This window comes from Mytilus galloprovincialis, chromosome 7 (genome assembly GCF_965363235.1).
Source record: "Mytilus galloprovincialis chromosome 7, xbMytGall1.hap1.1, whole genome shotgun sequence".
Classification (NCBI taxonomy): Eukaryota; Metazoa; Mollusca; class Bivalvia; order Mytilida; family Mytilidae; genus Mytilus; species Mytilus galloprovincialis.
Genome location: NC_134844.1, coordinates 77621382 through 77634906, shown reverse-complemented (window position 1 = coordinate 77634906; position 13525 = coordinate 77621382). Strand labels below are relative to the sequence as shown.

Sequence of the window (13525 nt, the reverse complement as noted above, 5' to 3'; positions counted from 1 at the left end):
CCAGGATTTCTGTTGTTAGGTGTGTTACACTCAGGATTGATCTTTTCCATGTGTACCACTGGAATGGTACGTTCACCTCATTTAATAACACGTTTATAACATGTATAATAACATTATCAACAGTTTAAATATAATGTTAATTATATTAATTAGATTTTGTCCAGTTTTTCAGTTATCGTAGACTAGTTTTATTATTTGTGACAGTGTTTTGTTTTATGCACAATTTGACAAATGGAATGATTTTTTTTGCAAATATTGCATATGAAAATTATTTTTTGGAAGAGTATATAGATCTCTTTGTACCATTTCGATCATACACACATGTACCTCTTCGCGTGTTTACATAGTTTATATAACTACTCTTTTCCAGAGTAACACATGTAACACTGACAAAATGAAAATTGTCATTAGTAAACAATCCACGAAAAAAATCAAAAGATACACCAACACTAAAGAAAGATGAGGTTGATGATTGATTTATTGTAAAGTGTTTAGAAGTAATAACAACTAATTTTTTAAAACTTCAGTAGCCAGAGTTTATTACTTTATTTGATAAATTATGTAAGATTCTGTATTGCATTGCTGCGTTATGGTTTCAGATCCAAAAGTACTGATTGATATTTGTTTTGTTTCAGAAGACCATTATTAGCTGTTGTCGTTACATACAGCATCTTTTGGTTTTAGTTTTCATAAGCTGTGTCATTTATTGTTTTGTATTGCTGGTGATAACAAAAAGAATGTCAGTAGAAGAAGCTGGAATCACGTTTCTCTTCCTAGTGATGATATCAATAATTGTTTCTCCGAGCATTCAAAGACGTATTCATACAACAGACAACAGAACAACTCAGAATTCCGCTATATTGTATATCATTTTGAAGATGCTAACTTGTGTGTTTTCGATTTACTTTCTACAACGAAAAAGTAATACAAACGAATTATTATCAATTACAGTATTCTTTGAGACTTTATATTTACCGAATACTAAACATCTTAGCTTTTGTTTTTCAATCTTACTAAGCTCGTTTCTATGTCAGTGTGTTAAGTTTTTCAATGTTAATTCTAAAGCTGGTAAATGTGTTGTTCATTTACCGATGTATGTGTCGTCCATAATAGTATCATTCATACTAGTATTTATGTGTTCGTCAGTAATACATGTATCTCACATTACATGGGCTTGTAGTATCGGTACATTTTCTCAAGGAATTAAAGTAGGAGCAGATAATACTGCATTCTATGGAACTCTCGCAGGACTATTAATTGTTCCGTTGTTATTGGATATATTGAATGATAGAACTATACAGTGTAATGAGTGTAGTATGTATGAAGCCGTTTTGATATTGCAACATTTAATCGGTAGAACTTTCAATACAATGGAGACACCAACATGCAATAAGTCGGCTGACAACAAAAGACGAATCTTTGTCTGTACTACAATGCATCAGGAATCATCACTAGAAATGGACAAATTACTGGCTAGTATACGAAACATTTCAGATTCAAACCTTTTAAAAAGAGAAAATATTGTTTTTGAATCTCATATATTCTTAGATAATGGTGCTGATGGACAAACTATAAAGCAGTTTGGTCTTCAGTTAATGAGCTTAATTGAAAACCAATTTTTAACAAACAATAACCAAGGTGTCATGCTATTTACGCCATACGGATTACAGCTTTTCTGGGAAGTAAACAAAACAACACCATTGTTTGTTCACTTGAAAGATGTTTCTAAGGTCAAGGCGAAAAAGCGTTGGAGTCAAATAATGTATATGGAGTATATCTTAAACTATCGTACGTCTAACTTTTGGAGGTACTCTGACAATTTCCCAATAAGACCACCTTACGGAAGTTTACTTTCTATATATACATTGAACTCGCCTGAAGAGTTATACGAAACCGCGCAACATGATTTTACACTTCTAGATAATTATTGTAAGTCGTTAGTAAAACAAAATGAGATTTATTGTGTTGACACAGAATCGACAGAAATATCTGTAGCCGATACGAGCAAAAATGAAAAGTGTTTAGATAGAAATGAATCATTTAACATTATTCACACCATAAAATATTCACAACAATTGCACCACGAACAGGATAACTTTGGTTATGATAATTATATCCTTGCAACTGATGCTGATATGACGTTTACGGATACAAGTATATTGAAAGTTTTACACATGTGTGAATCAGACCGGACTGTTGGGGCTGTCTGTGGTCGAACATATCCTACAGGAATTCAGTATCATCCTATTGTCTGGCTGCAGATGTTCGAATATGCTAAAGGTAAAATAAGTGCAGAAACAGGAATAATTCTCAATAAAAGAGGGACGAAAGATACCAAAGGGACAGTCAAACTCGTATATCTAAAACAAACTGACAACGCCATGGCTAAAAATGAAAAACACAAACAGAAAAACAATAAAGTAGTTTTTTGTAAACCGAGTGATTGGCTCATTGACATTATTTGTAATGTCGAAAAATTTTCTGTTGATATTTAAAAATCGATTTCCCTTTCTCAACTGCATTTCTCATTTACTAAATACACCAAAAACTATTAAGTAGGTGATAAATCTCGATCGATGATTGATATTCGAAAACAGATTTCTTAATTTCATTTCGACTGTAATGTCCGGTTCCTAAAATATTCGATTTCCTGAACGTTTTGTTTTTACCGAATCTTTCAAACACAATTATAATATACAAAAATTTTCAAAATAAAAATAATATATAAGATAATTAATAGATGTACTTAAACAGGAACGTTTTCCATCTATGTCTTGAGCATAGTTATTTTCATCACTTCTAATCAGGTCAGAATAATAAAAAAAAGCAATTTTGAATTATCTCCTTTTGTATATACTTCAATAAAAAATCATTTATCAAATTAATTTAATTCAAATACTGACAAAATAGAGTTGTTTTGATTATAAATTATAAAAAAAAAACAAATGTCAAAATGGTTGTTATAAATTTAACTATAAAACAAATATAAAAATAAACTTTAAAAAAAAAATCAGTTCTATGTGACCATGTTTAAAGTCACTTCTGATATCATTTTAGACTTCTCCTTATAATTTACAATTCTGACATTTCAGTGTGCTTAATTATTCATTTTTACACTGATTGTTTGTTTAAGAATCATAACAATAAGGTTATAACAAAGAGCAAACATTAGCACCTTTTAATTTCAAGATTGGCATCATAAGAATTGTAATGAATAATCTCCCTTGCTAGCATTAATTTTCAACTTAAAAAAACATTGAAAAGCAAGGGAAGTTCCGATTTTGGCATTAAAGTTCAGGTTCATCTGATGAAAGATTTTGAACACTTATTAAATATTTTCAGTAGATTCAATAAATTATTTTGAAGATTTAGACTGATTTAGTCATTAAAGACGCTCTTACTAAAGCTTGAATTATAAAAAAAAAATATGTCACTTTTTAGGTGGTTTTTGTCAAAAATGAAAGTGGCAGCATCCGTGGTCATCTTCAACCTTTATGTTTTAATTTATTATCATCAAATACAACTAAGATTTGAATAATAAGAATGAACACTAATGTGGCCACTTTCATTTGTTTGGCCGTCTAAAGATTAACTCAAATGCTAAAATTGTGAGATTTCAGTAATTTAGCATGACTATAAATAAACTCATCATAGATACCAGGATTGAAATTTTATATTATATGATGTATAGTACCCGATACCATGAGCATTGTATTGTCAAAAACAGCACATATTTATGTAACAGAAGTATTCTTCTTTTCAATAATTAGCTAAAAATTTACATTTTAAATATTTTGTAAAACTACTATATTTCGGGACCAAAAAGGGGTCTTACTGGACGTTCTACTGTGCAAAAGGGCAACACATTCAAATTAGAAAGAACAAGACATAAGTTTAAGAATGTACCAATGAATTTTTTATCGGGAATATAAAAAAATCTACAGGGAACATGTACAGTCAATAGCGAAACAGTTTCAATGTGATAACGAAATTAATGCATTTATTGACCATCAACAGTACCAACTTTAATTTACTCGGGCAATTATTTCTATTCAGCGCTGCTCGAGACCAAAGCAATTGAAATCTAAATCATATTTGAGATGTAACGTGCTGATAAGCCATACATAATTCAATGGAAAGTAAAACCATGAACAAATAAACCCAGAGCTATCAACAAAAGAGGGTTGAAAAATACTAGAGCGACAGTCAATCTCATAGATCGAAAATAAACTGACAATGCCATGGCTAAAAAAGAAAAAGACAAGCAGACAAATCATAGAACACAATACACAACATAGAAAACTAAACTAAAAGCAACACGAACCCCACCAAAAATTGGGAGTGATCTCAGGTGCTCTGGAAGGATAAACAGATATTTCTCCATATATGGCACCCGTCATGTTCCTCATGTTATCACAAAAGTTCTATTCAATATGATATTTTATTTCGAAATATTGTACTTTTAGATTTATGGATGAATAAGAGTGCACAGAACATTATTGGTTCAGTTATGTGTTGCCCCGGCTGTTTTAGTATGTTCAAATTGGAAGCTATTAGGGACGTTGTTGCAGAATATTCAGTACCAGTAGGAAACATGGAAGATGTCTTTACAAAAGACAACGGTAAAAACCCTATATTCATTCTGGAAAATTCTTCTTCTATAAAAGTATCAGTGACTATAAAACAACATAGACTGCACTCGTTCTATTTGAGCAGTCAAAATGTGTTGACCGTATATTTTTATGTCATATACAGTCACTGACATGATATCACTTTTCCTCATGAATATTTAGATAGAAATTTCCGAAATTATAATTAATTATTCAGACGACCTATTCAACCTGTTCTTGTTTTCCATGTATACAACGACTCAAACTTATTTCTTTTGCAAATTTTATTAAAAAACATTTCACTTGTTAATATTTTTGGTCTGCAAACTATAAATCATTATTTTCTATGCTTATGTTGATATTTTAGTTCATTTGTAAACAAATTCGTTCACCATCGTTGCGAATTTCAACAGGTAATGTCAATTTTATCGTGTTGTATATTTCTTAGATTGCAGTATAAAGACAATAATAGTGCATTGACTTGACATATCAACGATATAAGGATTCGGCCCGAAACGGGGAAATAACTCGGCAGAGCCTCGCATTTCCCCGTTTCTAAGCTTTATCCTTATATCGTTGATATGTCAGGTCAATGCACTATTATTGTCTATGTTTACGCTAACTAATCGATGTTAAAATCATCTGCTGTCGATTTTCTTATGCTTCATACATTTATACTTATATCACACAGACAGTAAATTTGGTTAAACAAAGTTTAGATCATCAATGGTTTCATATTTTGCTCTTTCTATGTCAGCATAAGGACAATCACAAAAAGTGTAAATAATTTTGTCGTCAAAAAATTGAATGGTTTGCCACTGCAATCTATGAGATAGAAAACAGTTGCATTTTACATCGACTATATCAACATTTAATGAATCATGACAAATGATAATATACTAACAGCATGTCCAGAGTTTTCTTTCTTTTATGTTTGGGTATAAACAAAATTGCCTGAATACTTTTCATAGATCCCCAAAAAAAAGAAATTATTTGTGAATAACAATATTAAAGTACTGTTGGCCAATACAAACCGATCTATAAATAGACAAAAAAACTTTAATTCTTGATAATTAACCGTTCAGTCTTTTGTAGACGAAACGGTATTTACTACACATGTTCTGCTGTGGTCATTGCTAGATTAATGTATATGTTTGTCTTTCTCTTTTTAAACAATTGTCAAGTTTGTATATGATGTGTATTTACAACGTGTAGACTCATGGATCCCAATTAATGTCACATCAACCTATAATGTGTGTTTCTGTTTCTTATTAAATTACCAAACTTAAATCAACTGAGCACACAAGCGGAAGTTTAAGCTAACTATAAAACAAAGTAACCCCTTCCAATTTTTCTTCACAAAATGCCTGTACCAGGTAAGGAGTATGGAAGTTGGTTTTAATAGTTTCATTGATTGAAATAGTGCTTGGATACTGGTTGATGTTACCCAGCCGAGTGCCGTCAACAAAAGTTATTTTGAAAAATATGTTATTCATTTTCTTTGGCACAGGAACAGAGTACATATCTGTTATTGATAGTGTTTGATAATGTCAGTTTTTATGAACCTTTTATGTTTGAAATTTTCGGTATCAACATTGAATGGTGTTTTTTGTTATATTTATTGAAATTATATATACAGGGGAAGACAGATGGATGTGTACGTGGATGATGTTGAAGGGATGGAAATTAAGATATTGTAGTACGGCTACAAATACTACGTTTTGTCCGGAAGATATGACTGAGTTCATGAAACAACGCCGCAGATGGATACTATCAGATTATGCAAATGCTGTATTGGTTATTCGACAGCTAAGAACCTTGGTTTCCACCAACGATGCTTTTTCCGTTTTGTTCGTCCTCTACTTATTGCAACTATTTCTTACAAAGCTTTTATATCCGGGAATTACAATTGTAACACTGTGCTATGGTTTAGAATTAGCGACTGGTGCCCCTCTTATCATTGTAGCTCCTGTGATCGTTGCAATAGTGCTTGCCTACTGCTTGATGCTACTCAGCCGAGTTCCTTCAACAATACAGTTAGTTATCACAAAAATGTTAATCATTATCTTCGGAGCAGGAACAGTTTACATATCTGTTATTGTCTTTAAAGACTTGGCATATGGTAGGTAGCATGGTATCGTTTTGTTATATACAATTATGTGAATGCATCTGTAGTTTTGAAAGAGTATTGGGGGTATATGAAACCTTAAAAAAGTTAAATGCAAACAGGTTCATGGTTATATTTCTTAATCACTTTCGCAATGATATAATATTATGTAATGTATAATGCATTTTATCAATCACGCTTATGTTGTCGTTGGTTGAGCTGAAGGTCATTTGTTTTGTTTTTTTTTTGTTTTCAGATATTTTTATTTATGTAATTTCTGACATTAAATAGCTAAATATAGTCGATATATGATTTGCTCCAATATTATAATTAGGACCCTATTGATATATATAAAAAGTCAAATGACAAAAATACAGTATTCCGAGAAAATTAAAAACGGAAAGTTCCTAATCAAATGCTCAAACACATCAAACTAATGTACAACAACTGTCATATTCCTGAAATATAACAGGCATTTTCTTAGGAGGAAAATGGTGGATTAAACCTGGTTTTATAGCTAGCTAAACATCTAAGTTGAATGACAGTCGCATAAAAATCCATTATATTGACAACGATGCAAACAGTAATAATAGGTAAAAATCAAAAATAGGAGTACAGCAGTCCACATTGCGTTATTATCTTAATCACTATAGGTTACAATAAACCAATTGAACTTATGAGCGCAGCCATTTAATGAGCATAACATGGTTTTCAGAATTAAGGCTGCTATAGCTTATCTTGATTGGTTAATATGAGTGCCCGGTATGTTTGTTATTAAAGACTTCATGCATTCTGCATTGTACCAAAGGCCAAATAGATTACTTTCTTAACCCAAACGGAACTGAGATGTATTTTAATCGCTAGGATATGACACGTATGTTTAAGTGCAACATGGAGAGATAAGTACAAATGAGCCAAAGAAAATCAACGCGAACCTATATTTTTTGGACGAAAAAATATTGTCCTAATAACTTGTTTTTAATTCTAGCAAGTTTTTGTTAAATTAATGAATTTTCTAAAGTATGTATCTCGATAAAGGCTATCACTGTACCCTATGGGGCAATTAATTGGTCATTTAAATCTATAAAAACACTCAAATATGTAAACAAACATTCAAACAATAACACAATGACGGGATGTTTAAGTACAGAGCCACGTCATACGTCATACAAAGAAACACAAAAAGGGATATTTACAAAGCATATTATCACAAATGAAATAAAACAATACAAACATTATCATTGAAAATAAGACAGTGTCGGGATGTATAAGTACAGGGTCACGTGTTATGTAACAAAGAAACAAAAAAAGGCATATAGACAAAGCATATTAGCAAACATGATTTACAAGAATACAAAAATAATCATAGAGCAATAACGAGGTGCTTGACTGGGCATAGGCAAGGGTTACATGTATACAGAATTCAATAGAGCAGACATACATATTTTGTAAAAAAAAACGTTTTGTACATGTATGTTAAAAGAACCCTCACATGCATAGTGTATGTATATGTAAATGTTTACAATTACTTAGTATCTTCTCTACAAATAGGTTATTACAATGGACATTTTGAACATGCAGAAGGCTTGTCAGTTGGAATTGTATTTGGAAGTTACATATATGGAGCTGTTTTATACCCATGGGATGCATGGATATTGCTTACTGGTCCTGTATACTTGTTTTTTATTCCATTTATGTATATTTTATTACCCCTCTACGCAATCTGTAACATTGTGGATCAATCATGGGGTACACGTGATAAGGTAAGTGACTGTTTGATGAAATATAAATATGAAACATATTTCAAAGTTATTTTGTCCGAAAAAAAGAAATAAGAATATGTTGTATGATTGTCAATAAGGTAACTATTTTACAAAAGAGGGACGAAGATACCAGAGGAACAGTCAAACTCATAGATCAAAAATAAACTGACAACGCCATGGCTAAAAATGAAAAAAGACAAACAGTCAAACAATATTACACATGACACAACATAGAAAACAAAAGAATAAGCAACAAGAACCCCACAAAAACTAGGGGTGATCTCAGATGCTCCGGAAGGGTAAGCAGATCCTGCTTAACAGGTGGCACCCGTCGTGTTGCTTATGTGATAACAAATCCGGTAAATAGTCTAATTCGGGAGGTCACATTCATGAAAGGGGAGTGGATTGTAGTTACGACGTAAGGAACATATCTAATAGGTACCAAATTCAGTTGATAAAAGCAACTTTAGTCTTCTAAGATATTAAGCAATAAAAAATAATGCATCAAGATCTATATAAGGCAATACATGACCATTCATGAGAAGGTGAGAACAATAGAAACTAGATAAATTGATATCAGCTTAAATGATAACATTATAATACAGCAACCAATCACAGTCACTAAATCACATGCTCCTTACGTTGGACAAAAGCATAATAAGGTTGAAGGATAAAAACAGCTTTCCCCTAGTCAATAAATGACGTAGATGATGACATACCTATCCGATGAATAAAAGACATGTAGTACCATGTTTGGGGTATTTTTAATTACTGTACGTTTGTCATAACTGTTCGATGGGTCATGTGTGACCTATTGCAAGATATCATTTCTGATATCTTATGAATTTTTTTTAACATAATGTGAAATTATTTTTAAATATAAAGACAAGAAAAGGTATTTATATGTTGTCAAAAATAAAAGAGAAAACGAATGTTTTCCTCCTTGTTGTCATTACACTGACTGTGAAAAACACAATAAATATTTGTGAGACCCAATTAAAAAATATATTTCTTCAGCTTCTACTTGCCAATTTGATTATTTCAACATGTTCAACAATAGAATAATGATTGATGAATCAAAGCAGGGTCTATCAAAATGTATCAAAAGAGCCAAAAATTACTATAACAGCATCGAAGCAACGCAACACAAATATTAGGCACATATATACACCACATTAAGATGATCAAAAAGTCAAAGGCGAGTAAAACACAATCTGTCCATAGCTCTGACCGATGAGTTATTTAAACAGTAGAAGCGTCGAAGTTGCATGACATACGGATTGTTATGAAAATGAAAATCAGGTAAAAAATAATTTTGCGCAAACTAAACATTTACCTGTTTGTTTCTTTTTCTTTTTTTAATACAGTTAACTGATTCGTTTGAAAATACAAGAATACCACGTAAACATGCCAACAGAATTCATTCACATCAGCATACTGTATACCATAATATATTGCAAATGCGCGTGTTCTTAGTGTTGTATAAACGTTTTACATTCTAACACGTATTTAATAAGATGGCACAACGCAACTTCTAAAATAAAGAAAAGTATGGAGTGATAATAAGCCAAAAAAATCCCAACAGCATGTTTCTTTCACGAAATTCATTTAACCAATGCTGCATTTTAAAACAAACTATTTCCGAAAAAAAGGAAAAATCTAAGGATCGATAAAATATGAAAACTTCGAAGGAAATTTAAATTGCATAACAAAATGACCAATGTTTTTAAAATACAAATATAAAACGAATTTGACATTGTTTTGTTTCCTCTTTTTTATACATGTTATAAGCCATCTATTCAAATGCATTAGAAGAACCGAGTATGATAACCACTGTGTATGCTTAATTTTAAACAATGCTTTCCTTAGGTTCCAAACATTAAACAGAACACGCAGAAAGAATCAGAATCGCAACAAGGTACGATAGCGTAACACATGATACTATCACTCAAACTTAAATTTATTGAATACGGAGTTTATTCTATTGTTCAATTTGTTTACTGCTTTGTTGTATTGCTGCTTTGCTGATTTGATAATTTCCTGTACTTTAAACATCTACCCATATACATGTATTTAATTTCTATTTACCAAAAAAAAAGAGAATTGGGGGGAAGCTTTATATATATGATTTCGATTTCATGTATTAATCATATTCTTGGTAGTACACCTATATTTTGAAATGTTTCGTACACTAAATGGTATTTTTTCTGTGTTTGCCATCCTTGATGGTGTTGCTATCAGTCAGGATTGCCAAAATCTGTATCAAACACATGCTCTTAATTACGCCACACCACAATATATAATTGAGGTATTTAATACAATGCATATGAGCTCTTGGGAAAATATGAGTTTCTTAGGCTGATACAGGTCGGATATTGAAATAACCATAAGATCTTTTTTTATTTGCATTGTTTATAAGCATTCTTTTTCCAAAAATGAGATATCCAAATTGAATATCATTGGAAAGAAACTATCAATTCCTATACGCAACGGATTATCAGCGGTGTAAATATATTGTTATCCCTTAATATCTGTCATCACACATGTCAGACAGCGAAAACCATTACAAAATAAAATTGTTATTCTTATTTCTTCTGGAATGAAAAAAAATACTCTTCCGTGTTTATTCAGATTTCAATATCTCGTGAGAATTGAAAATGGTTCAAGAGCCCCTGTAAATAAGATTGATTAACAACATATATTATACATACATTTTCACGTATGGTTAAATCGACATGTTAACCCCTTTCCTAGCTGTGATACATCAATTGGATGTCGAATGGCTAAGAGTTAAAGAATGTTTACTTTTCAAACCAAACAGCGACGTAACCATTCTCCAAATGAACACGCTATGCAAAATATTTGAATATACATACAGTAATCGAAGTAACGTATATTTTGTTTTACAAATCATAGATATTTGTTTTTATAATTTTTTTCTTATTATTATTTTATTACATTTTCATGATTTTTAGAAGCAAAATAAAACATTATAGCAAAACCTTTTGTTTTGTAGTTGAAACAGCATGTCTGGCCAGTTTGAGAGCATCATCGCTCAATTTGAGTGACTTCAACCAAGATGAATTTAAATTCTGGGAAGGGCTTGTGTTCAGCGTTGTAGGATCGTCGGTAACAAATGGATTATCAAACGAAGACAGACAAAGAGGATTGAAATTATTTAGACAAAAAGCGCTAATGTACTTTCTTAGTGCTAATCTAATGTGCATGGTTGCACTAATAGGATTGTATGCCTTTCCAATGCACACTTTTGATAGTACATCCATATTTAGCATTGTAATTGGAGTTATGCTAGGGTTACCACCCCTTATTCAAATATCAGGTAGTACCGTGTACAGAATTGGTGAAATTTTAAATCGTATAGGTCGATGGATAAATACTGTAACGTAAAGTTTTGTTTTCAGCCGACCCTCGTGGTCAATTTGTGGATATTAGTCCATTGGATATGTATTAGTCATGTTAATACATGTAGCATGGTATCTTTATTGTTTTATGCGCTTAAATGTTATCATTTGTTGTCTAATCATCAATGATAATATGTGTTCGTTTATCAAGATATATGCATGATATAGTAAAATATATCTATATTGTTTGAATACAAAAGTTATAGAATAAATAAATGAAAATATATATCAACTGTTCTATTTTTCACAGTATGGAAATGGGGAATGTGTCAAAAGTGACAACAACCCGACCATAGACAATGATAGAGCAGACAACAGCTGAAGGCCACCAATGGGTCTTCGATGTAGAGTGAAACTCCCGCACCCGAAGGAGTCCTTCAGCTGGCACCTAAATGAAGGCAACAGTAATATACCGATGTTACAAATATCCATACTTGTTTAGTGATAATGGACGTCATACTAAACTGCGCATTATACACAAGAAACTAAAATTAAAAATAATACCAGACTGACAAAGGCCAGATGGTCCTGACTTGGGACAGGCGCAAAATTGAAGCGGGGTTAAGCTTGTTTTCTGAGATCTCAACCCCCTTCCCTCTAATACCTCTAGCCAATGTAGAAAAAACAAACGCACAATAATATGCACAGTAAAACTCAGTTTAAGAGAAGTCCAAGTCCGATGTTAAAAAAAGAAACAAACGACAATAAACAAAATGACAAAAATACAAAAATAACAACAGACTACTAGCTGTTACTGACATGCAAGCTTCAGACCTCAATTAAACTTATTGAAAGATTATGTCTTCATCATATGAATATTAGTCAAAATCCCTCCTGCTAGGGGTTAAGTATTATACCATTATGAAATATATGAGAAGAACATAACTCATATGTCATGCCAACAACTGGTTTAAAATAAATGTGTTTAATTCCGATGCAAAGACCCTGTAAGTGAATCAATATCAAAGCCAAAATATGCAATCATTAATGACCTGACAACAGTATCATAACTATATCTCTTCTTTATAAAGTCCCTTTCTATTTTCATTTTCATTGTGGTTTTACTGGGGGATTTTATTTGTGGAGGAAACTTGAGTGTCCGAGAGAACGACATCCTTCCTGTACTAAAACTGACAATTCTTGTTAATAACCTGCCACGTGTTGAATTCGAACAGTCAACCTCCGTGTAGACAATCAGTCTATTGATATATCAGTTGTATTATTTACACTAATCATCTCCCACCGAGTTTCAGGTATACAATTCAAGTCATCATGAGGTCAACGATTTATACTTAACATCGGTCAAGTGTCTATACAATATGTCGAGCATTAGATTGACCCTGGTCAACAAATTCGGAGAATATCAAATTGCATCCATAACTACATCTTCCTATAAAAAAGTATAAAATAAATCTTACTTTTCGTCAACACGAGCTCTAACAAAAAAGAAAGGAGATATACTATCCATGCAGGACACAAAATGTTAACATGCGAAACAAAAAAAATAAAATGCAAAGGAACAACGGTTATATTGCTGTTCTTTATCTCAAAGTCACAGTGATGCTTTCAACACGGATCAAAACTTTCCCCCACTGTGATTTATTTGTTATTTTTTTTGCGCTT

General features: G+C 31.8%; 1 protein-coding gene across 1 annotated transcript; it reads left to right on the top strand.

Annotated features, from left to right (window-relative positions):
* The first annotated feature begins 690 nt into the window (after positions 1-690).
* Positions 691-12107, top strand: LOC143081972 (chitin synthase chs-2-like). The gene is made up of 6 exons (XM_076257588.1): positions 691-2280; positions 4467-4622; positions 6250-6732; positions 8269-8480; positions 10350-10398; positions 11497-12107. Exons 1-6 carry the CDS (start codon positions 738-740, stop codon positions 11886-11888), a joined length of 2835 nt encoding a protein of 944 aa, XP_076113703.1. The 5' UTR covers positions 691-737; the 3' UTR covers positions 11889-12107.
* The last annotated feature ends 1418 nt before the right edge of the window (positions 12108-13525 follow it).

Coding starts and splice junctions, on each gene's coding strand:
- LOC143081972 (XM_076257588.1), top strand. CDS start 738: ATGTCAGTAGAAGAAGCTGGAATCACGTTTCTCTTCCTAGTGATGATA. Junction 2,281..4,466: donor GATGTTCGAATATGCTAAAG/GTAAAATAAGTG, acceptor TTGTACTTTTAG/ATTTATGGATGAATAAGAGT. Junction 8,481..10,349: donor CATGGGGTACACGTGATAAG/GTAAGTGACTGT, acceptor TGCTTTCCTTAG/GTTCCAAACATTAAACAGAA.